We start from the raw sequence: 27595 nt of genomic DNA on the forward strand, positions 1-27595 counted from the left end.
AGTCTGTCTAAGGCAGAAAAAGCTATCATTTTCCTCAAATTCCAGGATGTATAGAGAGCAAATCAATGAATGTGTGGGAGAAGTGTGGAGAAGAAGAAGACTGTTAGTCCTAATATCGCTGAGTGGGGAGAGGTGTCCAAAGCACGTGGAGGGATCAAAGAAGCAGGTTTCAACTCATTCATTGGTGGGCTTTAGGATCTATTTGTTGGGGGTCCTGATGTGTAAGCCCCCACCCATTCATCTCTGTTCTATATCTCTACACGCACCTCATTCACTCCATTCACGAAGGTGTTCAAGTCCAAGGACAATCAATAGGCCTTAGGGCTAGAAGACAGAGCTTTTGACAGAATGCCAGAAGAGAGAAGAGCTGAGATTTCCAACTTAGTGTGCCCTTTTTCTTCTTTTGAAGTTATGAGTTGCTTCTTCCCCAAAGCAGCTACTTTGGCTAGAAGGGCCTATAGCTGTTTCCTACTTGGGAAGGACCCCATCTTGGGCCTTTTGGGGTGGGTGTCAAGAAGATCTCTGGACTTGCTTTTATAGTGGCCTTTAGATGAGGGGTGTTGGGGTCTATTTAGCCCACAATTGGCTCCAGTTACTAAAGCCACACCTCAGTATTGGGATTTGTGGCCAGAGATTGATGGCAATAAGTAGTGGACATTTTTCTGGACTTGCTAAGCATATTGTCAAATTCAATCAATATTTGCTAATAATAAATATTTGCTAAACCAACCACCAAAGTCCTTGCCCTCATGGAACCTATGTTCTAGTAGGGGACAGATAATAAACAAGTATGTACTCTAATGTCACATGCTGACAAGAGAATAGGGCAGAAGGGGGCTGTTTGACAAGATGGTCGTAAGGTCTCTGTGGAGAGGATATATAGTCTCAGGGACCTGCATCAAATGAGAGAGGGAGCCACATAAATATCTGAGGGAAGGGGGCGCCTGGGTGGCTCAGTGGGTTGAGCCTCTGCCTTCAGCTCAGGTCATGATCCCAGGGTCCTGGGATCAGGCCCCACATTGGGCTCTCTGCTGGGCAGGGAGCCTGCTTCCTCCTCTCTCCCTGCCTGCCTCTCTGCCTACTTGTGATCTCTCTCTGTGTCAAATAAATAAATAAAATCTTTAAATTAAAAAAAAAAAAAATATATATATATATATATATCTGAGGAAAGGATTTTCCGAGAAATGGAATAGCAAATACAAAGACTGAGAGGAACAAATTTAGCAAGCTCACCAAAGACTGGAGAGTTCAGTACCATCAGGTAGAGAAAGCAAGAGGAGGGGAGGCAGGAAACAAGGTAGGGGAGGTAGCCAGAGACTGAGGGCTGTTTTAATAACCTTTGTGTCTCCAGGCTTAGCAGAGGCTTTCCCCGAAGCCCTGTGATCCACCAGGCAGCTGAATCTGTGTCTCAGTTAAGTATCTGGATGTGACCAACAATGGTCACATCCAGATACTTAACTGCTTATCTAAATTGCAATAGAGGAAGAGAAACCAGCATGTCGAGAGACTGAGTGGTTTGTCTCAGAGCTTTCCACCGCTCCCCTCATTCTCTCACCATCCCTAAAGACAGGACAGATTTATTGTCTCCATTACAGAAGCAAGCAGCGGATGCACCACCCCAGTCACAGGGCTAGATGGAATGACGGAGCTCCTGCCCCTGCTTCAGCCTATGGGCTTTCATTCTCATGAATTCTTACTCTGGATAATCTCATCCTCCTCAAGCCCAGAAAGCTTGCTTACTTTGTAAAGACAATTATTTTATAACCATAAAACCCCATGGTCATTTGCACATCTTTCAAATGTTAGCTGAATCATGTAACCTGTATCTAGATTACTTATGATATTGTTAAAAAGATCGAGAAATTAATCTTCCATCAACCTTAAAGTTTTTCTTTAGTAAAAAATAAAAATCAGATGGGTTTTAACATCTGTTACCCAAATAAAAATACGAGTTAGTTCTAAATAAGCATTAGGTTCTATCAAGTCTAATAATATTTTTCCAAAATCAGGGTGGAGGAGATATTCATTAACTCATTCCCCAGCCGTTTTGGTTTTTTTTTAAGATTTTATTTATTTATTTGACAGAGAGAGAGAGAGAGCACAAGCAGGGGGAGTGGGAGAGGGAGAAGGAGAGAGAGAGCCCAATGTGGGGCTCGATCCCAGGACCCTGAGATCATGACCTGAGCTAAAGGCAGACGCTTAACTGACTGAGCCACCCAGGCGCACCCCTGCACCCCCAGCCATTCTAGTGATGAATGACTGATCATTACCAGGGCCTTGATGATTTGGGGACACATCTGACTCCCTATGGCTTTCAATTTTTGTTCATAGTTTACCTTCTGAAGCCACCCTGAGCCATCTATCCCTTTTCTCTCACCTTGACACCACATGTCCCTATTGCCCTCTGCTCATAAGCAGGCATCCTCTGAGCTCTCTCCAGATGCCGGTTTCTGGGCTCTTCAGCTTCCAGCCTGCTGCTCTGCTGTGGTTCATCAACAAGTAGTTCCATTAAACGTGGTGCCAAGGATTAAAAATGATTACACTTGTGCTGTCTCACCAGCACGGAGACGGGCTATTGAAGCTGTTTTCACTGTTTCTTCCTCATTAGGTAGTGTCTTTTTTATCCACCCCCCACCCCCACCCCCGCCCAACCACCACCCTCTGGCTCCTTGCTTGCCATGGTCCTTACTATTTGTGGATAACATCTAGTGATTTCCCTGCTCCCTTTCCCGAAAATGTAAACAGGCTCAGTGTTCGGTCCCTGATCTTCTATTTTCATGCCTCATATCACCTTTGTTCCCCATCTTGAAGCTTTCTCTTTGGGCCTGTGTTTTTCTTTAAGTGTGTGGCGTTTGCTACAGTGATCAATTATCCTAGGTAATTGCTCCTCATTTGAGCATCCCTATTCTTTCTCATTAAAGACCAGACAAGATTACTGCCTCTCATTGACCAGGTGCGCCAGATCTCTTACTTGGCCTCAATTTGCCATTTGGCAGTTTAGGACTGAAACAGAGACAGAAGTAAAACCAAGGAATCACTGAGGTAGTAATTAGTTAAGGTTTATTGTGCACACACCAAAAAAAGGCAGTTTGCAAACTGGGAGCCCTGAAACCAAAACATAAGCTTGAGACTCAGAGAATTTTGTTATAAAGCAGCTTAGGGAGCTCAGAGGGAGGGACGGTTAATTCTTCACAGGGATTGGTAACAACATTAGAATTTTCTTCAATGAAAGTGAATTGGTTAGTGGTAACCTCCTATCAGTTTGGGGGAAGAATTTAAGTTTCAGTTATGATGTTCAGAGGCATAAGCGTGATGTGACCCAGGTCGTTAGCCTCATTTGTCATGCAAAATAAGCTAAATTAAGCTTTGCTTGTATGACTAAACTGGCTTTTGTCTGGCTTAGGAAATTTTCAAGTCTGGTCTCTGTGTGCATTTGATTTGAGCAGTGCTTTCAAGCTCATTCACTGAGGGGCCTTGTGCTTGCTCAGTGGACAGCTGGCTCCTCTGTTCTGTGCCCTCCCTGCAGTGACACACTGATGCCCCCCACCAACCAGCTCATTCTTCTGGGGGCCTCCCAGGGATCTGCTAACCATGCAAGAGGGAACACTTCTGTTTGTTGTTGTTGTTATCATTCACCGTTACAAACCCAGTTAAGCTTTCTCTCCTAGTTTCCAGGTATCTCGGGAAGGATGGTCTCCTTTGTCTTTCTGAGTTTGTAAAATGAGCTAATGTCCCCTTCTCACCACGTCTCAGCTACGCTGGGCCCTTTAAGCTCCTCTAGGCGGTGCCTCGTGTCTTGGTTCACATTATTGGCCACTGTTAGAAATGTGATTTCTTCTTGCTTATCAGACACATCCCCTAAAAATACACATGTTAACAGTGCCTGTGCTGCATATTTAAGAATTCAGATGAGTCAAAAGTGGGCATTCAGGGAGAGGACACTCTGGACTGCTAACTTAAAATTCCAGTCAGCAACCCTTTGGAGATGTAAATTGAGGAAGCAGCCCTCCTTTTGGACAGCTTAATGATCTGTAGTTAATAGTAAGAGGCTGCTGGGCAGATGCCATACAGCTGGGCTTACGTTAGCCTCTCTCAGCTCTCCAAATTACCCCATGATTACAGCCATTGAGATTCAGCATCCTACCCGGGATTCTGTACCCAAAAGCACGAAGATCTGGCGGTGGCTTGTCACTGTGGCCTTTCTCTGCACACCGTCCTGCCCAAGCCGGGGACTGGTGCCTCCTCCCCGGTCCTCCTTCAGGCCGAGCCATCACCTGCACCGGCATTAGCTCCCCAACAAGTCTGGGATGAAGAGAGTGCTGGACTGAACTTCTTCTCTTACTTGAGTGCCCCCAGTTTCACTAAACTTGACAGAGACTGCGTGTCATCTCTTGGTAGGAAAATATAAGCCTGGAAACCATACAGTACCTAGTTCCTGGAGGCAGTTGGCTTGTTTTTATGTCTTATATGTAAAAGTGGCTCGGGTTACTGTGTGTTGGGATGGCAGGTCCATTGAAAAGTCCCAGGGTCTTGTTATCTTCACCCAGAAACTCAGGTGAGTTCAACAACCACCACCACAAAACCACCCATTCAAAAATGGGCAAAGGACTCATAGAGACATTTCTTTTTTTTTTTTTTTTAAGATTTTATTTATTTATTTGACAGACAGAGATCACAAGTAGGCAGAGAGGCAGGCAGAGAGGGAGGGAGAAGCAGGCTCCCTGATGAGCAGAGGACCCTGGGATCATGACCTGAGCCACCCAGGTGCCCCTCATAGAGACATTTCTATAAAGATGATGTACAAAGGGCCAATAAAAAGATACTCAACGTCACTAATCATTAGGGAAATACAAATCTAAACCATAATGAGATATTGCTCCACCCCCATTTGAATGACTAGTATCAGAAACCAGAAAATAACAACTCTTGACGAGGGTTGTAGAGAAATTGGAATCATTGAGCCCTGCTGGTGGGGACACAAAAAGGTGCAGCTGCTGTGGGAAATAGGATGGCAATTCATCAAAAATAGAATGACCGGGGCCCCTGGGTGGCTCAGTGGGTTAAAGCCTCTACCTTCAGCTCCGGTCATGATTTCAGGGTCCTGGGATCGAACCCCACATCGGGCTCTCCGCTCTTCGGGGAACCTGCTTCCCCCCCACCTCTTCCTGCTTGTGATCTCTGTCTGTCAAATGAATAAAATCTTAAAAAAAAAAAAATAGAATGACCATATGACCCAGCAATTCCATTTCTGGGGATACACCCAAAAGAATGGAAAGCAGGTCTTGAAGAGATGTTTGTACACCCTCGCTCATAGCACCGTTATCCCTCATGGCCAAAAGGTGGAAGCCACCCAAGTACCCACTGATGGATGAGTGGAACTGTGGGTACACCTACAATGAATAGGATTCAGCCTTAAAAAGGAAGGGAATTCTGACACATTCTACAACAGGAATGAACCGCAGAGCCACTGCGCTGAGTGAAATAAGCCAGTCACAAAACAACAAATCCTACACGGTTCTACGTACATGAAGCACTTAATGTAGTCAAATTCATAGAAACAGGAAGTAGAATCGTGGTTGCTGGGGGCTGAGGGAAGGAGGCATGAAGAGTTACCCTTCAACGGGTACAGAATTTCCCTGTGACAAGATGAAAAGAATGCCAGAGGTGGACGATGGTGCGGGTTGCACAGCCACGTAAATGTCTTTAAGGCACAGCCACGTAAATGTCTTTTAAGTGTACGGAACTGTACACTTAAAAATGGTTAAGGTGGCAAATCCTCTGTTATGTAGATTTTACCACAGTTTTACCACAGTTTAAAAAAAAAAAAGGCTCAGCGGAAGGATGCCATCTTCTCTCAGCAATCCAGGCTGTTGAGAGAGATTAGAAATAAAAGGAGGAAAAAGACCAGCTGAGGTCTTTTTGAATTTATGTGCAACTAATTACAATTTTTTCTTTTAACAGAGTCATTTTTCTCTCAAGAAGGGAGCTGCAGCTTTGGGGATCGGAACCGACAGCGTGATTCTGATTAAATGCGATGAGAGGTGAGTACGCCTCTGTAGCCTCATTGGTTGGCAGTTTGCGACTCCACACATGTCTCTCTTAGTCCAGACGCAGGCGTTGACTGTGGGGTGGGGGGCAAACCTGCCTCCATCCAGGCTTGCTGTTCGCTGTTTCTTTTTCATGTGGGCTCTTGCTTGGAGTCCTGGGGTGTCATTCTTCAGTGCTGTGGAGCCTTCCATGGCCCTTGACTGAATTGGAACCTTTGTTAAATCAGTCACATTATCCTGCACCAAGATGGCGTGAGGGGGATTTCATCACCAGGGCCCTTAAGCAACAACCAGCGGTTTGAGCATCGATTTATGGAAGTGTCGTCATTCCAGGCACCGTGGATGGTGTGAGATGGATGGACCGATTACAGCAGGGGACAGTTTAGTAAACAGGAAGTAAATGATGCCCCCAGAAACTCGTCCACTTCGTGCCGGAACCAAAGAGCTCTCCTAGGGAAAATCCCTGCCTTACTGGGTGCCCAAACCTCATAGGTAGTCTGGAAATAGGTGTAGGATTAAAAAGCATTTCTAGCATATCCATGTAAATCTTCACTAGAACTGATAAAAAATTAATTTAATCTCTAAAGAATTGAGTAAGCAATTTCACCAAATTAGAAGGAAGCTAGTCAATTAGCCATCTATTTTTTATATGTATTTATTAGGCAGATTTTATATTTTCCCACCATGTCTTTAGACTCCAGAAAAGCATAAGGCGTCATCCTGTTTCCCTGACAGTCTGTGATCTAAGGGAGATGGGGTAGCACCTGAAGGACACAGTTACAGGGTTGAATCCTGTGGCACAGAACACCTCTTGTGTAGATTGCTAGAGCTTGGAAGGCTCCGCACAACAAGCAAGACTTGTGTTTTCAAAGGGTTTTCAAAGTGAGGGATGAACTGAATGGATGGAGGGGAAGTATGGGCGCCATCACAGAGGGCTGAACCCCACAAGCAAAGCCCCAGAAGTAGGAGTGAGCTTGTGGGGCTCCAGTGAGGAAAGCGGTGTGACCAGGGGTGTCCAGGAGGAAGAGCCATGGCAAGCCTGGTGGGCCATGTGGGAATTTGAAGGCTCGACAAAACACACGGTTAAGGACGCATCTCTCTCCAGCAGGGAAAATTACAAGGGATTGCCACTTTCTCATCCACACCTTTACATCTTGCCTGATCTGATTTGGTTGTTTGCAATGCACACGTGCTACTTTCACATTCAGAAAGAAAGAGGGATGTTTTATTTTTCCTTGTTGTGGTAGGAGGACGCTAAACTTAGCACTTGAGTTTGATGGATCAGTAACCAAGGTCACCTGAAAGCATTTTTTTTATCCGAGAAGGGCATGATGGAAACCATCCTTCAGGAAGCAAGGCAAAGAGAGACCTGGGTCAGTGAGGCCGGCTGTGAGGCTTTAGCATTAAGACAGATGGGAGATTAGAAAAATTGGAGCAAGGCTGGGACATTTTGAAGAAGGAACTGCTTGTGGGTTGTTTTTTTTTTGTTTGTTTGTTTTTTTACTATTTTATTTATTTATTTGACAAAGAGAGACACAGAAAAGGAAGAGAAGTAGTGGGAGTGGGAGAGGGAGACTAAGGCTTCCCACTGAGCAGGGAGACTTATGTTGGACTCAGATCCCAGGACCTTGGGATCCTGACCTGAGCCATCCCTGAGCAGACACTTAACCCCTGAGCCACCCAGGCGCCCTGGAACTGGTTATTTTTTAAGACTTTTCAAGACTTTTTAAGATTTTTTAAGACCAGTACTCTCAGATACTTAAGAACTGAGATTCAAGAAGAAAACTGGCACGGCCACAAAAATTGTTAACAGGGAATAAAGGTTTAGATGACTTTAATATTTGTTCTTAATCTGTAGCCAACTCTTATATGGAGCCTAGAATTCAGGGAAGGATGGTCTAGACAGGCCCTGTTAGCTGACCTACTCCATCTTCTAATCTAGTCTGGTTAGCAGGTGTTCTTGACCTTGAACCCCAGTGGGTGAGGGATGACCTGGGAGAACAGAGGGTACTCCTCACGCCACTCCTCGAGGCATCGATGTTGCTGCTTCTACTCCTGTGAGAATCAGGTTGTAACGATGCAAGCGGGCTTGGGATGCCAAGCCAGGTAGGCATTCCTGGGAACCAGAGGCCGGCCTGAGGACTACAGAAGGGCCTTCTGAGGGCAGAAGAGTGCTCCAAAGAGAAGTGCAGGCCTGAAAGAAGGAAAGGCAAGAAGGAAAAGCAAAAAAGTTGCAGGAACAGGGAGCGCAGATGAGGCTGCCAGGAACAGGTGCCGAAAGATGTCTGTTGTTCACCAACAGCAGAGAAAGGAGCAGAAAGCAGAGCATGCTGGGAAACCGGTGGGGTCTAAAATAAGTGGCTAGCCATGTCACCTGAAATTTTTAGGTCAAAGAATTTTATGTCACCAGTTTCAGAAGCCAGTAAAAACACTAAAACACAATGTTAAAACAATGACTGTTTTTGTTTTTGTTTTTGTTTTTCATAAAATACCTCACTTTCCCCTGCAAATCCTCCCCACCCCCCGCCCTACCCTGCCACATACATCCGTTGGGAGGGGACACAGGGAAGGGACTACCAGGCACCTAGGGCTATGGGGGCTTTTCCCCCTTCTGGTCATGAGCCTTGTGGAATGGGGAAGGGAGGAGAGAACAATACAGGAGGAAGAAGAAAGAGCAAAATGTAAAAGAAATAAAAGAGGGGAGAAATAAGACCCAGGAGGGGAAAAAAAAAATTGCAATGGAAGTACAAAGTGAAGCAAGGAGGAAGGAAGTACAGTTGAAAACATGGGGGGTCAGGGGCACTAACACCCACACCCCTTGCAATCAAAAATTCACATATAACCTTTGACTCCTCCAAAACTAAACTACTAAGAGCCTACTGTTGACCAGAAGCTTTACTGATAACATAACCAGTCAATTAACACATATTTTGTATGTTATGTATATTACATACTATATTCTTACAATAAAGTAAGCTAGAGAAAAGAAAATGTTATTAACAAAGTCATAAAGGAAATATATTTACTGTGTTGTGTTGTATTTATCAAAAAATAGCCATGTGTTGGGAGGGGCTCCGTTGGTGGAGCAGGTGACTCTTGATCTCAAGGCTGTGAGTTCGAGCCCCACAGTGGGGTTACTCAAAAATTTTAAAATCTTTAAAAAATAGTATCTGTGTGTAAATGGACCTGCACAGTTCAGACCTGGGAGCAAGAAGCACATGAGAGGTTTTAAAGAGGAATAATGATCATTTTTACCATCTAAACAGCAATACATGCCTTTAAAAAATACAAAATAACAGGGAAAAATTGTCTTTCCACCATCCAAAGATAATCAGTAGCACCAGACGGTGTCTAAATCTTGAAACTCTTTTTCCAAGCATAGAGGTTTGGGTTTTTTTCTTTTCCTATTTTAATTTACATATTTGTGACCATGTTTCTTTTTCTAACTAGACATGATAAGTATTTTCCCACATTATTGCAAACACACTCTACTACAAAACCTATGAGAAAGCATGATAGTGCGTTGTAGGGCAGTTTCCAGAGCTGGACTCTTTGACCCCCCTCTCCCTTCCTGTCTCAGCTCCAGTGCTAGCTTGGGTAAATCCCTCTGTGCATCTCCTATTTTCTTATCTGAAAAAAGGAAAAAATAAGGGCCCTGTTTCATAGGGTTGTTACAAAGATTAAATGTGTTCACAAGTGTAAAATACTAAAAATTATATGAAGTAGCAGAAAGCAAACACAAAGAATTACTCTGCCCCGTTCATTTCCCTGTTTCTGGTGTTGCTATTATAAATAATCCTTCTATCTTTCATTGAACATGTGTGCCCAGGCTTCTCCATTTAGCATTATTTCTTAGTATAATTGCTAACTTAAATTATATGAGTATTATTAAGGAAAGTGATACATCAGGCCATATTGGCTTTCAAAATGTTTCACCAATTTATTCTCCCAGCAGTATTGTATGAAAGCATGTTGGGGGAATAATTAAAGCTGTATTGGTAGCTACATGTAGTCTTTAATTCTGTGTTGATAATTCACATCATCTCTCTAGAATGGGCTTAACACTGAGAGTCTGGCCCAATAGCTTAAGTGAAATTGAAGTGTTTCCGGTCAGGGGCCAAGGAGCAGGCTTTGGATAGTCATCTGTAGCCACCATTCCAGTCAGAATCAGTTAAAGCATGCTTGGCAGCCATTTTGTTTTTATTAATCACGTCCTTATGAAAGTTAGATGTGTGGGTCAGAAAATCCCTTGAGGCCGACAAAGGGCATACCTGCCTTCTCATTTCTCCTAATGTACTTTGCAAAGTTCATCCAGGTTTTATAAACATAAACCTGGACCTGCTCTCAAAAACATTCATTTCTTTTTTTTTTATTAACATATAATATATTATTAGCCCCAAGGGTACAGGTCTGTGAATCGCCAGGTTTACACTTCACAGCCCTCACCATAGCACATCCCTTCCCCAATGTCCATAACCCAACCACCCTCTCCCTGCCTCCCTCCTCCCAGCAACCCTCAGTTTGTTTTGTGAGATTAAGAGTCTCTTATGGTTTGTCTTCCTTTCAATCCCATCCTGTTTCATTTATTCCTTTCCTTTCCCCAAACCCCTCACATTGCCTCTCAACTTCCTCATATCAGGGAGATCATATGATCATTGCCTTTCTCTGATTGACTTATTTTGCTAAGCATAATACCCTCTAGTTCCATCCATGTCATCACAAATGGCAAGATTTCATTTCTTTTGATGGCTGCATAGTATTCCATTGTATATATATACCACATCTTCTTAATCCGTTCATCTGTTGATGGACATCTAGGTTCTTTCCATAGTTTGGCTATTGTGGACATTGCTGCTATAAACATTCGAGTGCATGTGCCCCTTTGGATCACTACATTTGTATCTTTAGGGTAAAAACCCAGTAGTGCGATTGCTGGGTCATAGGGTAGCTCTATTTTCAACTTTTTGAGGAATCTCAATGCTGTTTTCCAGAGTGGTTGCACCAGCTTGCATTCCCACCAACAGTGTAGGAGGGTTCCCCTTTCTCTGCATTGTCACCAGCATCTGTCATTCCCTGACTTGTTAATTTTAGCCAATCTGACTGGTGTGAGGTGGTATCTCATTGTCATTTTGATTTGTATTTCCCTGATGGTGAGTGATGTGGAGCACTTTTTCATGTGTCTGTTGGCCATCTGGATGTCTTCTTTGCAAAAACGTCTGTTCATGTCCTCTGCCCATTTCTTGAATGGATTATTTGTTCTTTGGGTGTTGAGTTAGAGAAGTTCTTTATAGATTTTGGATACTAGCCCTTTATCAGATATGTTGTTTGCAAATATCTTCTCCAATTCTGTCAGTTGAAAGACATTCATTTCTTAGTAACTCTTTCTGACTCTGCCTATTAGTTTGTCTGGGTGATAGGTTTAATCTATCTATAACCTATTTTATTTATCTATAAACCTATCTATAAACTATAAACCATTAGTCTGGGTGATAGGTTTTATTTTGTTCTACAGAGAGTTGACTCAGTAGGAAGCTCACAATGAAGGAAAATGTCCTAGTGAAGAAGTATAGTCTTCAAGTCCAATGCCACATATGGAAGAAAATACTGCAAGGTACTTTCTCTTAATTAGTCATTACAGGGGTTCAGTTTGATTAACCATTCAAAGTGAAACATGATACTCAGTTAAAGAAAGAAAAATGTATAATAAATCTTCGTGTGTTTGGAAAAGGTTCTTTCAAAGTTGAAAATCAAGAGGCATATTAAATTTTTTTTAAAGATTTTATTTATTTATTTGACAGAGAGAGAGAGAGATCACAAGTAGGCAGAGAGGCAGGCAGAGAAGGGGTGAAGCAGGCTCCCTGCTGAGCAGAGAGCCCGATGCAGGGCTCGATCCCGGGATCCCGAGATCATGACCTGAGCCGGAGGCAGCTGCTTAACCCACTGAGACACCCAGGTGCCCCAAGAGGCATATTAAATTTATTATTACTCTAATAAATAAAATACGACAATGGAAAATCTCATTGCACCATGGCTTACATATGAATGTGAAGTATCATAACTAAAGAGAATGCCCTATTTTTGTGAAAATTAATTATTAAATTCAGAAGAGGATAATGTGCTAAATGAATCTTCAACTTCATAAGTTCTAGTGTAAGAGGTTTTTTTTTTTCCTTAGAAGCAAAAAGTTGAATTTTCACAGTAATGGGATTAATGAATTTTTATTCAGGTATCACTGGGTCTAGGGGCGCCTGGGTGGCTCAGTTGTTAAGCATCTGGCTTCAGCTCAGATCATGATCCCAGGGTCCCAGGATCGAGCCCTACATCGGGCTCCCCTGCTCTGTGGAAATCCTGCTTCTCCCTCTCCCACTCCCCCTGCTTGTGTTCCCTCTCTTGCTGTCTTGCTTTGTCAAATAAATAAATAAAATCTTTAAAAAAATTTTTTTTAAAGTATCATCGGGTCTAATAGTTGCAAATTTTGAATTAGTGGAATCCAAGTTAATGCTGCATTGATGGTGTCTAAGGATAGAAGTGTGAGTTAATATCTAGGGAAAATAAATATTTGTGGAAGACGCTGAGTGATATTTCAGAATTGGATAGGGCCACTAAGCAAAAAGATGTTTCCTAAAGGTTCAGACAGAGGAGGGGAGAAAACTTCTAGGAATGATAATTTGTAAGAATATGGAGTTCCCATATGATGCAAGTGGGAGCCAGATGACAAGGACAGAATGTTCTAGGCAGAGGTCATGGCACATTCTAAGCCATGGATGTGAGGGATGTTGGCTTACCCAAAGGACTGAAAAGAAGTTCTTGGGGGAAGTGGTCAGAATGACCTTGTCATGAAGGACATTATGAACCATACTAAGCTGTTTGAACTGTAGATTTAAAGACGTGAGATGCCCCTGAAAAGTTCTGAGCAGCAAAGCGACATCATATTTTGGCATTAGAAATATCATTTTAAACACCTGTTTTGGCATTAGAAAGATCATCTTAAATGTAGAGTGAAGTATAGGTTGGAGGCTGGAAGTTGGTGGCTGTGGTAGTAATATAAGTAGATGCTGAATGGTGGACTGGCTTGATGTAGATGAGTGCTGGAATTTCTAGGAATTATTGACGGATAGGTGTGCAGGTTGAGAGAAGAGTCAAGGATGAATGCCGGGCTTGCTGTTCTCTGAGGCAGGGAACCCTGGCCAAAGTGAAGAGTTCAGATTTGAAGATGTTGCGTTTGAAGAACTTATGAGGCATCCAAATAGGGGTGTCACATAGGCATGCAGAAATATGAGCCCAAGGCTCTGAAGTTATGCCCTGGAAGCCAGATAGAGTGGGCCTACTACAGAACTCTAGGGAGCATCCACATTTCAGGGACAGACTGAGTCAGAGGAGCCCTCAGTGGGGACTGAGAAGGAGTAGCCAGAGTCCTTGGAGGAGGATGAGGAACCAGAGCATGAGGGCTTGAGAATCTTTCTAGAAGTGGTTAATGGCATCAAATACTACCAACAGATGAAATAAGAATCAACAACTGCCCATCAGCTTTACTTATCAGGAGGTGGCTGGTGAGTTGGTAAAAGTAGCTTCAGTAGAGGGGTGAAGGCAGAAGGCAGTTTGCAGCTGGTGAAGGGTGGGCAGGAGTTGGGGGGGAGGGGTGTGTGGGGAGAGCAGATACAGACCCCTTCTCTAAAGGTGGAGCCCTGACGGGAACTGGGGAGGTTAGAAGTTGGAGGGGTGTTGAATTCAGGATGGTTTTTGGTTTCGTTGTTTTAAGGAGGGTGCTTAAGGCATATTTAACTGTGAGACGGAGGACCTGCTAGACAGGAAATATGAATTATATGAAAAGAAGGAATAAAATTCATAGCAGAAGTTTAATTTCTCTTGGGAGTTCCTTATTGCTTTTGCTAAAAAAGTGTAGAATCTTTCTCTGAAGAGCTCACAAGAATTGTGCAGTTGTCTTGCATTATACAGCTGGAAGAAAACAAGGGGAGAAAGCAGGAGTGGTTCTGGAAGGTCTGGGGAGAGGTTAGGGACCTGTGAGTGAGGGAGGGGCAAAGCCCTGGGCTTACACCAGACTGAAGCTGTGAATGGATTTCAATTCAGAAACCCTCAGGGTTGGAAAGGTTCTTAGACATTAATATATCCCAACTTTTTTTTCCAATTTCTGTTTTTTCCCATTTTGTATATATGTATGTATGTGTATATATACATATATGTACACATATGTATATGTGTGTATATACATACACACACGCCACATTTTCCTTATCCATTTGTCTATTAATGGCCACTTAGTCTACTTCCATATCTTGACTATTGTAAATAATGTTACAATAAACACAGGGATGCCTGTATCTTTTCAAATTAGTGTTTTCATTTTCTTTGGGTAAATACCTAGTAGTGGAATTATTGGATCATGTGGTATTTCTCTTTTTAATTTTTGGAGGAACCTCCATACTATTTCTCACAATGACCGCCCCAGTTTGCATTCCCACCAACAGTGAATGAGGGTTCCTTTCTCACCAATCATCACCCACACTTGTTCTCCTTGTCATTTTGATTTTAGCTGTTCTTACTGGTGTAAGGTGATATCTTATTGTGGTTTTGACTTGCTTTTCCCTGATAGGTGATGTTGAGCAACTTTTCATGTGTCTGTTGGTCATCTGTATGTCTTCCTTGAAAAAACTTCTGTTCAGATCCTCTGCCCATTTTTAATTGGATTATTTGATTTTTTTTTTTTTTGGTATTGAATTGTATCTTTATATATTTTGGGTGCCAACCCCTTATCAGATATATCATTTGCAAATTTCTTCTCCCCTTCAGTAGGTTGTCTTCTTGTTTTGTTGATGGTTTCCTTTTCTGTGCAAAAGCTTTTTTATTTTGATATAGTCCCAATGGTTTATTTTGTTTTTGTTTCCTTTGCCTTAGGAGACGTATCTAGAAAAATGGTGCTATGATCAATGTCAGAGGAATTACTGCCTCTTCTAAGATTTTTATGGTTTCAGGTCTCACATTTAGGTCTTTAATCCATTTTGAGTTTTAATATACATCTTTGAAGTTCTTTTTCTCTCCAAGTGCATTATTCAGTATTCTCTCTTGAATGTAATGAATATTATAATATTATAAATACAAATTATATGTGCATTATAGATAGCAGCTTTTTCTAAACCAATTAAGAATTCCTTGCAGACATCATACTCTTTACCCCTTAAGACTGCAATGTGCCAAAAAAAAAAAAAAGACTTCAGTGTGCATTTCCTAAGAACAAGGCTATTCACTTACATAATCACAGTATAATGATCAAAATCAGATGACATTGACACAAGACTATTATTTAATCAATATACCTTATTCAGATTTCATCAATTGTCACAATAATATTCTTTAAAGCTATGTTTTTCCCAGTCCAGGACCACACATTACACTCCGTTTTCATGTCATGTTTTCATGTTTCCTTTCATCTGGAACATTTCCTCATCCTTCCTTTATCTCTCATGACATTGATATTTTTGAGGCATGTATTTATTTTGTAGAAGATGTCTTAATTTGAGTTTGTCTCATATTTCCTCATGGTTAGATTCAGGCAATGCATTTTAGGTAGGAATTCCAGGGAGGTGATCCTTGTCTTTCTCAGTCATACCTCTCCAAGAGGATTGTCATATTATTAGTAATGTCAACGTTGACCATTTTGTTAGGATCGTGTCCACCAGATTTCTCCCCTGTAAAATGACTGCTCTCTACTTTGAGGGTTATCTTATAGGTGATACTCTGAGACTATATAAATATTCTGTTCCTCCTAAACATTCATTCACCAGGAAGATTCTGGCCTGAATTATGGTGACGACGGTTGTAAAATACGATGTTCTAATGCTATCATTTCTTCTCTCTTTTTTCGTTCCTGTCACTCTACTACTGTAAGGAAACCTCTCCCCACTCCATGTGTGTGCGATGTATTTACCATCACTACGGACTCACAGGTGCTTTGAGAAATTAATTCTCTCTAGCACTCTCTGCCACTCTCTTCCCATTTTCCATCTCTTACTCCTCCCTTTGGGGTTTCCTTTAAATTATCTAAATTGGACGCCTGAGTGGCTCAGTTGGTTAAGGTCATGATCCCATGGTCCTGGGATCCAGTCCCTCATTGGGCTCTCTGCTGAGCAGGAAGCCTGCTTCTCCCTCTGCCTGCCTTTCCCCTTGATTGTGCTTGCACTCTCTGACAAATAAATAAAATCTTTGAAAAAAATTATCCAAACTGCTGTGAAACCTTAGAGAAAACAAATCTGAGCAAAATACATGATACCTGGTTGGCAGAAGACTGGAAGAGTCACCGGCCTTCCTATATTCCACCTAGCACAAGATCTCTGGTAGGTATTTTGATTAATACTTGTATACCACAAAAGGAACACTTATATTTTTGTAAAAATTTTAGTTTTTCAGGTTAATCTATCCCTTAGCTTTACAAATTACAGTCAGATAATATTTCCTTGTGCTTGTTAAATACCACACTTCATCACTCAATCGATTTAAACAATTGAAAGTATAAATAATCTGGGGTCATTATACTCTCTTATTAAATTAGCTCAATTGTGGCCAGAGTGTGAAAGCGGTTAGGGAAGCTAATTAACTCTTTCAGGCCCTTGGGGAGCTGTTGAGCGCACTGTAATAGGATAGACTTCACAGAGACCCTGAATCAATTATTGAGCAGGACTGGGGTCAGCCCTTTGAGAGTCGTATTTCCTATGGGTTTAGATGAAGAGAACTCAGCAGTGTTGAGGTGTATGTGTTTCATTATGTCCTATATCAGGAAGGATTATAAAATAAACTGACACTTCGTGAGTGTTTATTATGTGCCAGGCGGACTCCTAAGCATTTTGCACAATTGATCTAATTAATTCACTTATTAGAGACACAGAAGAGTATATCCCCTCACATTTACCTGGTGCCAGCACCAGTTTGTGAAGTTTCTAGGTACATAAGAGTCCCAAGCAGTGTAGTGAGTTCCCCTTTCCCTGTTCAATTTATAACCCTGGTAGAGAGGCACATGTCTGTGATCATCTCGCTGGAAAGTGAAGAATTGGGGCTTGGACTCAGAACTCCTTGTGTTTACCAGTCAGGCCTGGTCCTTTGTCTCCTTTCCCCTGAATTTTTAATTGTGGCCAAGTATACATAAAATTTAACATCTTAGTCATTTTTAAGTATACAGTTCAGTGATATGAAGGACATTCGTGCTGTGCACATCAGCACTATCCATCTCCAAAACTCTTTCCATCTTGTAAGATGGAAACTTTATATCCATTCAACAAAAGCTCCCCATCCCCCTTTCTCCTCTCTCTTCCCAAAACACCCCCAGCCACATTCTACTTTGTGTTTCTATGAATTCAACCACTCTAGGCACCTGACTCTCTTGTCTTCTTGTGATTGATTGACTTGTTTCACTTCGCATAATGTCCTCAGGGTTCATCCATGTTGAAGCAAATGTCATCAGCTCCTTCCTTTCTAGGGCTGAATAATATTTCATTGTATGTCTATACCACTGGGGTTGGTTCCATGTTTTAGCTATTGTGAACAGTGCTGCTCTGGCTACAGGTCTGCAAATATCTCTTTGAGCCTTGCTTTTCATTCCTTTGGGTATACTCAGAAGTGGAATTGACAGGTCACATGGCAATTTGTTTTTATCTTTTATCTCCTTGGTTAAATTTATTTCTAAGTATTTGATTCTTTTTCATGTTTCTATAAATGGGACTCACTTTTTCATGTTTGTGTCATATCCTGAAACTTTATTGAATTTGTTTATTAGTTCTAACAGGGTTTTGTTTGTAGAGTCTTTAGGGCTTTCTATATATAAGATTATGTAATCTGCAACACAGGCAATTTGACTTCTTACTTTCCAATATGAATGTCTTTTTTTTTTTCTCAGTCTTGCATAATTTCTCTGGCTAGGACTTCCAGTACTATGTTGAATAGAAGTGGTAAGAGTGGGCACTCTTGCCTTCTTCCTAATCTTAAAAGAAAATCTTTCAGCTTTTAATCATTGAGTATAATGTTACTTATGGGATTGTCATATGTGGCCTTCATTATGTTGAGATACTTTCCCTCTAACCCCAATTTATTGACAATTTTTTATCATGAAAGGATGTTGAATTTTGTTAAATGTTTTTTTTCTGTATCTATTGATATCATATGAGATAATCATATGATTTCTGTCCTTCATTCTGTTAATGTGGTGCATCAAATTGATGGATGTGCAGACGTCAAACCATCCTTGCATCCCAGGGATAAATCCCACTTGATTATTGTGTATTATCCTTTTAATATATTGCTGAGTTTGGTTTGCTAGTTTTTGGTGAGAAATTTTGCATCTGTGTTCTTCAGAGATATTGGCCTGTAATTTTCTTTTCTTATAGTGTCCTTACCTGGCTTTGGTATGAGGGTAATACTGGTCTCATAAAATGAGTTTGGAAATGTTTCCTACTATTCAGTTTTCTAGGAGAGTTTGGGAAAGATTGGCATTAATCCTTTTATTATTTATTTATTTATTTATTTGATTGTTAATTTCTGGTTATTTTATTTTATTTTTTATTAACATATAATGAATTATTTGCTTAAGGGGTACAGGTCTGTGAATCATCAGTCTTACACAATTAACAGCACATACCCAATGTCCATAACCCAGCCACCCTATCTCTCCCCTCCCATCCCTCAGCAACCCTCCGTTTGTTTCCTGGGATTAAGAGTCTTCTATGGTTTGTCTCCCTCCCCGGTCCCATCTTATTTCATTTTTTCCCTTCCTACCCTCTACAACCCCCTGCCCTGCCTCTCAAATTCCTCATATTGGAGAGATCATATGATAAATGTCTTTCTCTGATTGACTTATTTCCCTTAGCAAAATACCCTCTAGTTCCATCCACATCATTGCAAATAGCAAGATTTCAGTTTTTTGATGGCTGCATCGTATTCCATTTTGTGTGTGTGTGTGTGTGTGTGTGTGTGTGTAAAATTATTTTTTATTCCTTCTGTTAATTGATTTCTAGTTTCATACCACTGTGGTTGTAAAAGACAGTACAGGGTGATGTACATGCTGGGTGATCCCGTTGATTTCAGTCTTCTTAAACTTGTTAAAATGTTTTATTGTGGTCTAGCATATGATCTATTCTGAAAAACGTCTGTGTGCACTTGAGAAGAATGTGTATCAGCTTCTATTGGATGGAATGTTCTGTCTGTTCCTCTTAGGTCCATTTGGTTATCTTTGAATTGGGTTGTTTGTTTTTTTGTTGTTGAACTTAAGGAGTGCTTTATGTATTTGGGATGTTAGTCCTTTATCAGATTTTGCAACAATTTGTAAATACTGTCTTCCATTCTGTGGGATGCTTTTTACTCTACTGATGGTGCCTTTTAATGCACAAGAATTTTTCATTTTTATGAAGTCCAATTTGTCTATTTTTCCTTTTGTTGATTGTTCCTTTGGCATTGTGTCCATGAAGATATCCACTGCCAAATCCAATGTCATGAAGCTTTTGCTGTATGCTTTCTGCTTTCTTCTAATAGTTTTATAGTTTTAGCTCTTATGTTCAGGTCTTGACCCATTTTGGGTTAATTTTTGTATTTGGTATTAGGTGAGGGATAGCCCATTCTTTTTATAAAAAACAAACGTAATATTCTTTTCTTATTTTCTTACAATTACAATATTATTTTCTTATAATAAATTCTCTCCAGAAACAGCACATATTCATTATAGAAAAACAGGAAAGAGGGAGGACTTAGACATAATCTTTCCTAATTCTTTGGTGCATATTGTTCCAAATACATTATATGTATTTAAATATAAAACCTACTGTTAGAAATTTGTTTTTTACTTAATAAAATATTTTGGGCAACTTCCATGTCATTAGAAATTCTCCAGTACAATTTTTAATTACTATTTAATAACCTATTGTTTAGAATTTACATTACTTAACAAGTCTGTTGTTAGACATGTAAGCTACTTTGAATTTTTATTATTTAAACAATTGCTAATTAAAGTATCACTGTGGCTAAATATTTGCATAAATACCTATATTATTTTCCTAGGATAAATTCCTAAACATAGGTTTCTGAGCCTTGGACTATGTCTGCACTAAAAGTTAGGATACTTGCTGGCATGTTGCCCTTCAGAAAAGAACCAGCCAATTTACAATTCTCCCAAGCAGTATAAAGGTGTGGCTGCTCACCGTGTTCTTACTAATCCTAGAAACTAAAACCTTAAGTGACCTGTGTCAACTTGAGGAGTAGAAACATTTTTTAATTATTTATATTTTCATTTTCAATAATTTGCAAAGTTGAACATTTTATGTCATTCATAGTTGAAAAAGAACACAAAGCCGTTTTTGTCATGTATGTTGTCAATGTTTTACAAAATGTATCATTTGCTTTTATTTATGGTATTTATAAAAGTATTCCATTTTTTGATAGTCAGAGCTATCATCAATTATACATTTTCTACCTCCAGTGTCCTTTCTAGAAAGTCTTCTCCATTCTTAGTACATACTAATATACATCTTTTTTCCTAGAACCTTTATATTATTATTTTAATAGTTGATCTAACTGAAATCTATTTTGATCTGTGGTGTATGAGAGATATATAATTATTTTTTATTTTTTTATCCACTTAGTTGTTGCTTAACATTGTTCCAACACCATGTGTGATCAAACAAAATGCTTTAATCACTTCCTAGTCTTCTATTTTTGTTCCACTGATTTGCTTATTTAGGCTCAATTGCCATACTTTTAATCACTACAGTGTTATAATATGTTCTACATTCTAGTAGAGAAAAATCTGACCCCTGCCCTCTTTTTAATTGAATATTCTTTATTAGTTGTGCTTTAGAATTGTTGTCTCAGATTCCCATTCCCCTAAACTCCCCTAAAACAGTGGGGAGCCAGTTGGAATTGTGTTATGTTTAGAGATCAACTGTATTTGCAATGTTGAGTTTTCTCATCAAAGAGCACGTGTCTCTTTATTCAAATCGTTTTTTTGCATCCTTTAGTAAAGATCTGTTTTTCTTTTTATACATTATTTCAGGTTACTCATTTATAGTTTCAGATACTAGTTATTATTTTACCTCCCTTCCATTCTTTGTATTCTTGCAACAAATTCTACTTGGTTCCATGTTAATCTGTAATTTCCTCTGTATTATATTTTAAAACATAGTCAGGATTTATGTATCTATATTATAAGATATATTGGTAAGCTTTTCTGGGCTACCTTTGACAGATCTTGCTTTTAGAAATAAATCCAGCAGCTTCCCATTGTCTTCTGTATAAGTGTTTAGAGGGCATTATCCACCAGTAATAGATGTGTTAAAATTCACTATTAAAACATCTGGGCCTATCATTTTGGCGGGTTGTTTTTGGTAACTTTTTTCCCTACTTACTTCTTGATTATCAATTTTTTTTCAAATTTTCTATATATTCTTTTTTTTAAGATTTTATTTATTTATTCAACAGACAGAGATCACAAGAGGCGGAGAGGCAGGCAGAGAGAGAGAGGAGGAAGCAGGCTCCCTGCTGAGCAGAGAGCCCTATATGGGGCTCAATCCCAGGACCCTGGGATCATGACCTGAGCAGAAGGCAAAGGCTTCAACCCACTGAGCCACCCAGGCACGCATCAAATTTTCTATATATTCTTGAATCACTTCTTTTAATTTACATTTTAGTAGGGGGAAATTATCTATTTCCTCAAAAATTTTAAGATTAGCACAAATCTCTATATAGAAAGTTTTATAATACTAAAATATCTTTTCCATAACCTCCTCTCTTATTTCAAATGTTACATTTTATCTCTTTACTGAACCAATCAGATATTTGTCTATTCACTGATCTTTTCAATATACCAGCTTCTGAATTTATTAAATTAGTCTACATAATAAAGTTTCTAATTCATTGAAAAATTCATTCATTCTCTCTGTCTATACTGTTTGTTTTCATTTTCCTAGCTTCTTGGGTAAAATATTTAGTTATTTTTATTCTCTGTTATTTAATTTTAAAAGCCCATCAGGCAATTCGTTTTCCTCTGAGGATGATTTAGGGTGCTTCTCATATTTTCACGTGTATTCCCATGTCATTAATTTTTAATGTTCTGTAATTGCAGTTCTGATTTCCTCCCTGACTCAGAAGTTATTTAGAATAAGCCAAGTATGCTTTCTTACAGGGGGAATTGAACTCTTTATCACAATCCCCCTCTTTTCTCTACCAATGTGTTCAGGAAAGTGGAATGGCAGTTTGGGGAAGTTGAGGCAGTGATGAGAGATGGCCAGCACACCTTCTTGCCCGTAGACACTTTCCTTCGCCACATACTTCCCTGTGAGCTTCAGTGCTGGCCCCCAATGGCAGCGATCTGGGGGGTTTGTGTGAAAACAAAAGTAGCTCCTTACCACATCACAGCTGGCCTCCTCGGTTGCACATCACTTGGATTGTTGTACAGTGAGTGAGAGTGTGTGTGTGTGTGTGTGTGTGTGTGTGTGTGAATTAAATACGTTTGGAGAAAGTAATTTTTTAAAAATTGCTGGAATTAGATACAAAAGTCACCCATAATGTCCTATTCCTCTATCCTGGCTGTAATGCTGGGTGATCCCATTGTGTGTATTGGAAAACAAATCTTAAAAGAGAAAAATGTGGTTATCTGTTATCTGTTAAAGTTATCTGTGGTTATCTGTTAAAGTTAAAAATTCTTTTTTCCAAATCAAACTCCATATTAAAGGGACCAAAGAAGCTTAGTGTTTCTAATTATGGTAAAAATTTTTGGCAGAGGGTTTGGTTTCATAATACAAGTACTTCCGGAATGGTCGGTTTGGATTTGAGTTTGCTAGTCAGTCTTCTGGTCATGTCCTAGGGTAGGTTACCCACATGGGCAGTAGCCATGTGCAGACACACGGAGCTCTCTCCCCAGGAGATCTCTCTCGTATGTTTCCCCGCTGCTCCACAATTCCTGTAACAGTCTTCCCCAGTTAGTCAGTGAAATTTGCAAGTTACCACACAGTCTGGGCAGTTTGAAAATTGGCTTGGGTCCATGAGTTCCTTTTACCATCCCTGTATCACAATCTATGTTTAAAAAAATTAGTTTTGCTTCGTGCTGACTACTTAAAAAAAAAACAAAACCAAAAAATTGGCCAACTTTGGTTACTCCACTACGATTTAGATACTATTCTAGAAGGAACTGTATCACCAGGGGATGATGGAGCAAATATTTTAGTAGGAGGTGGTAAGTTTTTATTTTACTAAACAGTACTAATAGCCAAAAGAATTGGGATCAAGGAAGTACTCACTTCGAGGGGCTTCCAAAAAACCCTACATACATTATTGCAGTTCTAGAACTCAACCTTTCAGATAGGCAGATATTTTGTTTGAACCCCATAAATGCTTTGGAAGACATCTGTTGTACGGTGCTAAGAGCCTGCATTTTGATACAAGACAGCTCTAGGTTTGCTGTCTGCCCCCTGCTAGCTGCGCGACACCCGGCAGGTCACACACCACTAGAACCATTGCTAGTAATGACAACAGTGAGACCACCTCATATGTACTGAGCGGTGGCTATATGAAGACAGAGTTTTATACTTAGTGCTTTATAGTGTTTTCTATTTATGATCCCATTTAATCCTCATGGAATGCTTGTGAGGAGAGGTCCTATTGTCATCGTTTTATGAATGAGCCCAAGGAAGAACTTAATTCTTAAAGGACACACAATGAGCCTAGGTCTTGGGACAAGAACCTGGTGATTCTATCTCCACGTTCTGAGTTTCTGCCACATCTACCTGCCTCCCTGAGCCACAGTTTCCTTGTCTGTGAAGTCTGAACAATGGTAACCTTTGTAGAGTGTTGGCAGGAGGGTCAGAGATCATGGGGTATCCCTTCTTTGCACACATCTCTGCGAACAGAGACAACCTCTACTCACTTGATAGAATTACTACAGGTTCATCAGGACCAATGAGCAGGACCCCAGCACCTGCTTTGTGACTATTGGGATGCCTGCCTAGACATATGAACTCTCTAGTCAACATTCTCCTGTTGGTAAGCTCGCTTTCTCCTTCATGAATCTGTGTTTTTAACTTCTTCCTACAAGATTTTCCTGCTGGCAGCTCTAGCTGCCATGGTGGGATTTTTACCCAGGAAATTTTGTGATGTTATCTGACCTGGTAGCATTTATATACATTTTTAAAGACTGTTGCAAAATCAGAAATCTCAGTATAAGGCAGCCACATCCAAGGCAGAAGTCTGGTCCAACAGTCCCCGCTTCCATAGCAGCCCTTTTCATAAACACTAACAACTACCAGAGAGCAGTATTACAAAGCACCAGTCACTACTTAATTGTGTGCTGAAAGGCTAAGATGTGTAAACATTAAAGATATGCATTTTTTGCTATTGGAGATACTTTGAGGCCAGACCTACAGAATGCAACAGCTGCCGTCCAGAGCCTTCCTGCACCAAGAGATGTTTGTCTGGAAATTCCAGGCCTGGCCAGACAGCTTCTAGTCCTCAGAGGACCTGCTGGATGTCACCCAGATGTTCTCTCGCCCCACAGCACCAGTAGGGAATGTACAATGTGTATCTGGAGCTCCTTCTGCTCCCTGCCCTTCTGCTGTGATGGCTCAAAACCACAGGTCCTACGATCGATCGGTCCTTGGCTAGTCTGTCACACAATTGTTTAAATGCCTACCAGGCTAAAATTTCCATTTCCAAAGCAATCTTTTCCCAGCATGTGGATCCAGGTCAGAACGCTCTGGGAGGGCTTGTTAGAAATGCAGATTCCTCTGCCTGTCTGTCTTTTCGACTGTGGGATCATTCGTTTCTCTTGTTAGCATGGAAGCCCTGAAGAGTAAAAACTGGTCTGTTTCCCCAATAATGTGTGGCGCCTAGTATGCACTCAGTACATATTTGTGGAAAGAATTAATTCCTGGGCCCGATAATCGACCTCCTAAATCAAAATCCCTAGGAGCGGGGCCAAGGAATCTGCATTTTAAAGGCACACCCAAGTGATTTTTATGCACACTTAAATTTTAAGAACCCTTGTTCTAAAGTAATTGAGCAAATTCTAAGATAAACAGAAAGATGAAAAGTTTTGGCCCCAGAGGCCCCTATACTAGCTGTCTGGCCAGTCATTAAGGTAAAGTCACCAAATTACTATCAACCCTGAGTTAAACTTCTGCCTTCTGCTCACGTAACCTCCAGCACATACCCGCCACCTTCAGGCTCTGGGATCCTACGTGGATAGAACAAGTATCTTGGGCAGAGTGCCCAAGGGTGTCTGGAACCTGTCCCCATCAAGAGCCACAGCCATTGCTTTCTGCCTGAACTTGATTATTTTACCAGCCCGCCCCAAAACTCTGATAGGGAAATGGAACAGACTGTCTGTTCATTACTGTTTTCCCCAGCATGCTTGAATGACACTTCTGATCCAGGAAAGTCAGATATTATCAGCAAGGATTTATCTTATCTTAAAAGACTCCAATCTTTCTAAATAGGTTTCCTATCTGCTTGACCTTTCTAGGAAGCTTGGTGTCTCCTGTCTAGTTACAATCAACTTTTTACAAACATTTGATCTTGGGCAGTCACCTCCCTTCTCTTGGCCACTTCCTCGTTTGAAAAATGACACAATTAGACTGGAAACAGGTCTTCAGCCCCTTCCGATTATAATGTATCCTGATCTGTGACTTCTTGGTGACACCTTACTGCCTATGCTTAACAAAACACCCAGGTGTGATTAGACCCGCGAATTGCCGCTCTCAAACTTGTCACCCAAAATTCTCCAAAAGAGAGTGTTTTACTCTCCTTGGGCATGTAGAAAACTAGGGAAAGTTGGGGATTTGCAAATTGTTTCTGAGAATCTTCTCTCAACTTCTACATTTACCTAGAAAAAATACAATGGCAATTTTAATGTGCTGAAAGCTTTATGTAAAAGACAGCTTCAATACACAAATTTCTTCTGAAATCGGCACATTTTATTTAGATCAGCGCTGAAGCAAGGTGTTTGAGCATAGCCTGATCTAGAGACATGGAAAATCACTGCTTCGTGGGCTGCCCCCAAGGCCGAGCTGTGAAGTATAGGGAGAAGTGTAGGGAGTGAAGTCCTTGTCCCCGCCACGGCCCCCTGCTTTTCCCTTCCCTCTGTCCCTCCTTCAGAAGCCCCATCTCACCAAAGTTCCCCAGAGGTGGGCTGCTCCCACCCAAGATTGTACCCTTACCACCATAGATAGGTTCACTGTCCTTTGTTCCAACCCAGCCTGACAAATGACTGGTAACTTGTCCCTCCCTGTTGCCAGATAATTGCGTTTTAACTGCCTTCCTTTGGAAGACAGCTTCAGATAAATTAGTGGTTCCTAAGGCGTTCAGGCCTAATGTCAGCTTTACACGCCAACTACTTTGCGCAGCCTCCTTTGTAAGCCTGGAATGAAAGTTGCTGGAAATAAAACTTACTATATAATGCTTGAAGTATTTTTATAAAATGGGTGTTAGGAAAGTAAGTCATAATAAAATAACAAATTTCAGTATGTAAACCTTAGAAGATATAATGAAGTAGCCCAATGCTTGCTCTGTACTTAAAGTCACAGGGACAACCAGGAATGGATTATTGACCTCAAGACAAATACCAGCCCCTCCCCACACTGCTCCCTAAATGCCAATAGTCTTCCCCATCTGTTATTGTGACAACCTCCTGCCCATACTTTATTTTTCCAAACTTCCTTTTAAAAACCTAGATCGATGACCCTGATGTGAAAAGTTAAGCCAGTTTAGCAACCTCAAGAGAGCTATTTTAAAATTTTTTCACTGTTGGGGCGCCTGGGTGGGTTGAAGCCTCTGCTTTCGGCTCAGGTTATGGTCCCAGGGTCCTGGGATCGAGCGCTGCGTCGGGCTATCTGCTCTGCGGGGAGCCTGCTTCCCCCTCTATCTCTGCCTGCCTCTTTGCCTACTTGTGATCTCTGTCTGTCAAATAAATAAATAAAATCTTTAAAAAAAAAATTTTTTTTCACTGTTCCTGGCACCATGCAACGACTTTCTCCTTTCCCTATTTTTCCCCCCAAAGTCTTGGGAGATGGATGTCATCATACATAACAATCTCAACAATAAAACCTAACAATTATGGAGTGTTCCCACATGCCGAGCACTTTTAAAATCGTTTTGTAGTTATCAACTCACTTAAACCTCATAACTCCATAAGTAATATTATTATCACTGTGTTCCAGGGACAGTAATGAGAGGCACAGAGAAATCAAGTCACCTAAGATCACACATCTAGCTCCATCTCTCTTCTTTTAGAAACCAACTCCTTTGATTATTATAATAATGGGGTTTTATAATTAGCCTAGAACTATCTGTGTTTTTATTTTAGGAAAGAAACATTTTGGGGAGGAAAGAAAGGATGTTTCTTTTTCCAAAGTCCGTGCATCTAATTGTTTGAAATTTGAGCCCATGTTTTTCTGGCCGGCTTCAGGCTTTTAGTACTTAGAATGTAATTAGGTAGCTTTTTTACTTAATATTTTCATTCAATTGTTTCGAATGGATTTCTCTTCTTGGCATGTCATCTATATGTGAAA

At 40.7% G+C, this 27595-nt stretch overlaps 1 protein-coding gene across 1 annotated transcript in view; it reads left to right on the forward strand.

Moving 5' to 3' along the window:
* The window catches only part of GAD2 (glutamate decarboxylase 2), a 74356-nt gene that overhangs the window by 18532 nt on the left and 28229 nt on the right, over positions 1–27595 (forward strand). Inside the window, exon 8 of the mRNA XM_032848953.1 lies at positions 5962–6041. Coding sequence (XP_032704844.1) covers positions 5962–6041 — 80 coding nt within the window. The remainder of the gene's footprint in view (positions 1–5961; positions 6042–27595) is intronic.

The sequence above is a fragment of the Lontra canadensis genome, unplaced genomic scaffold (assembly GCF_010015895.1).
Source record: "Lontra canadensis isolate GAN:19392208 unplaced genomic scaffold, GSC_riverotter_1.0 scaffold215, whole genome shotgun sequence".
Taxonomy (NCBI): Eukaryota; Metazoa; Chordata; class Mammalia; order Carnivora; family Mustelidae; genus Lontra; species Lontra canadensis.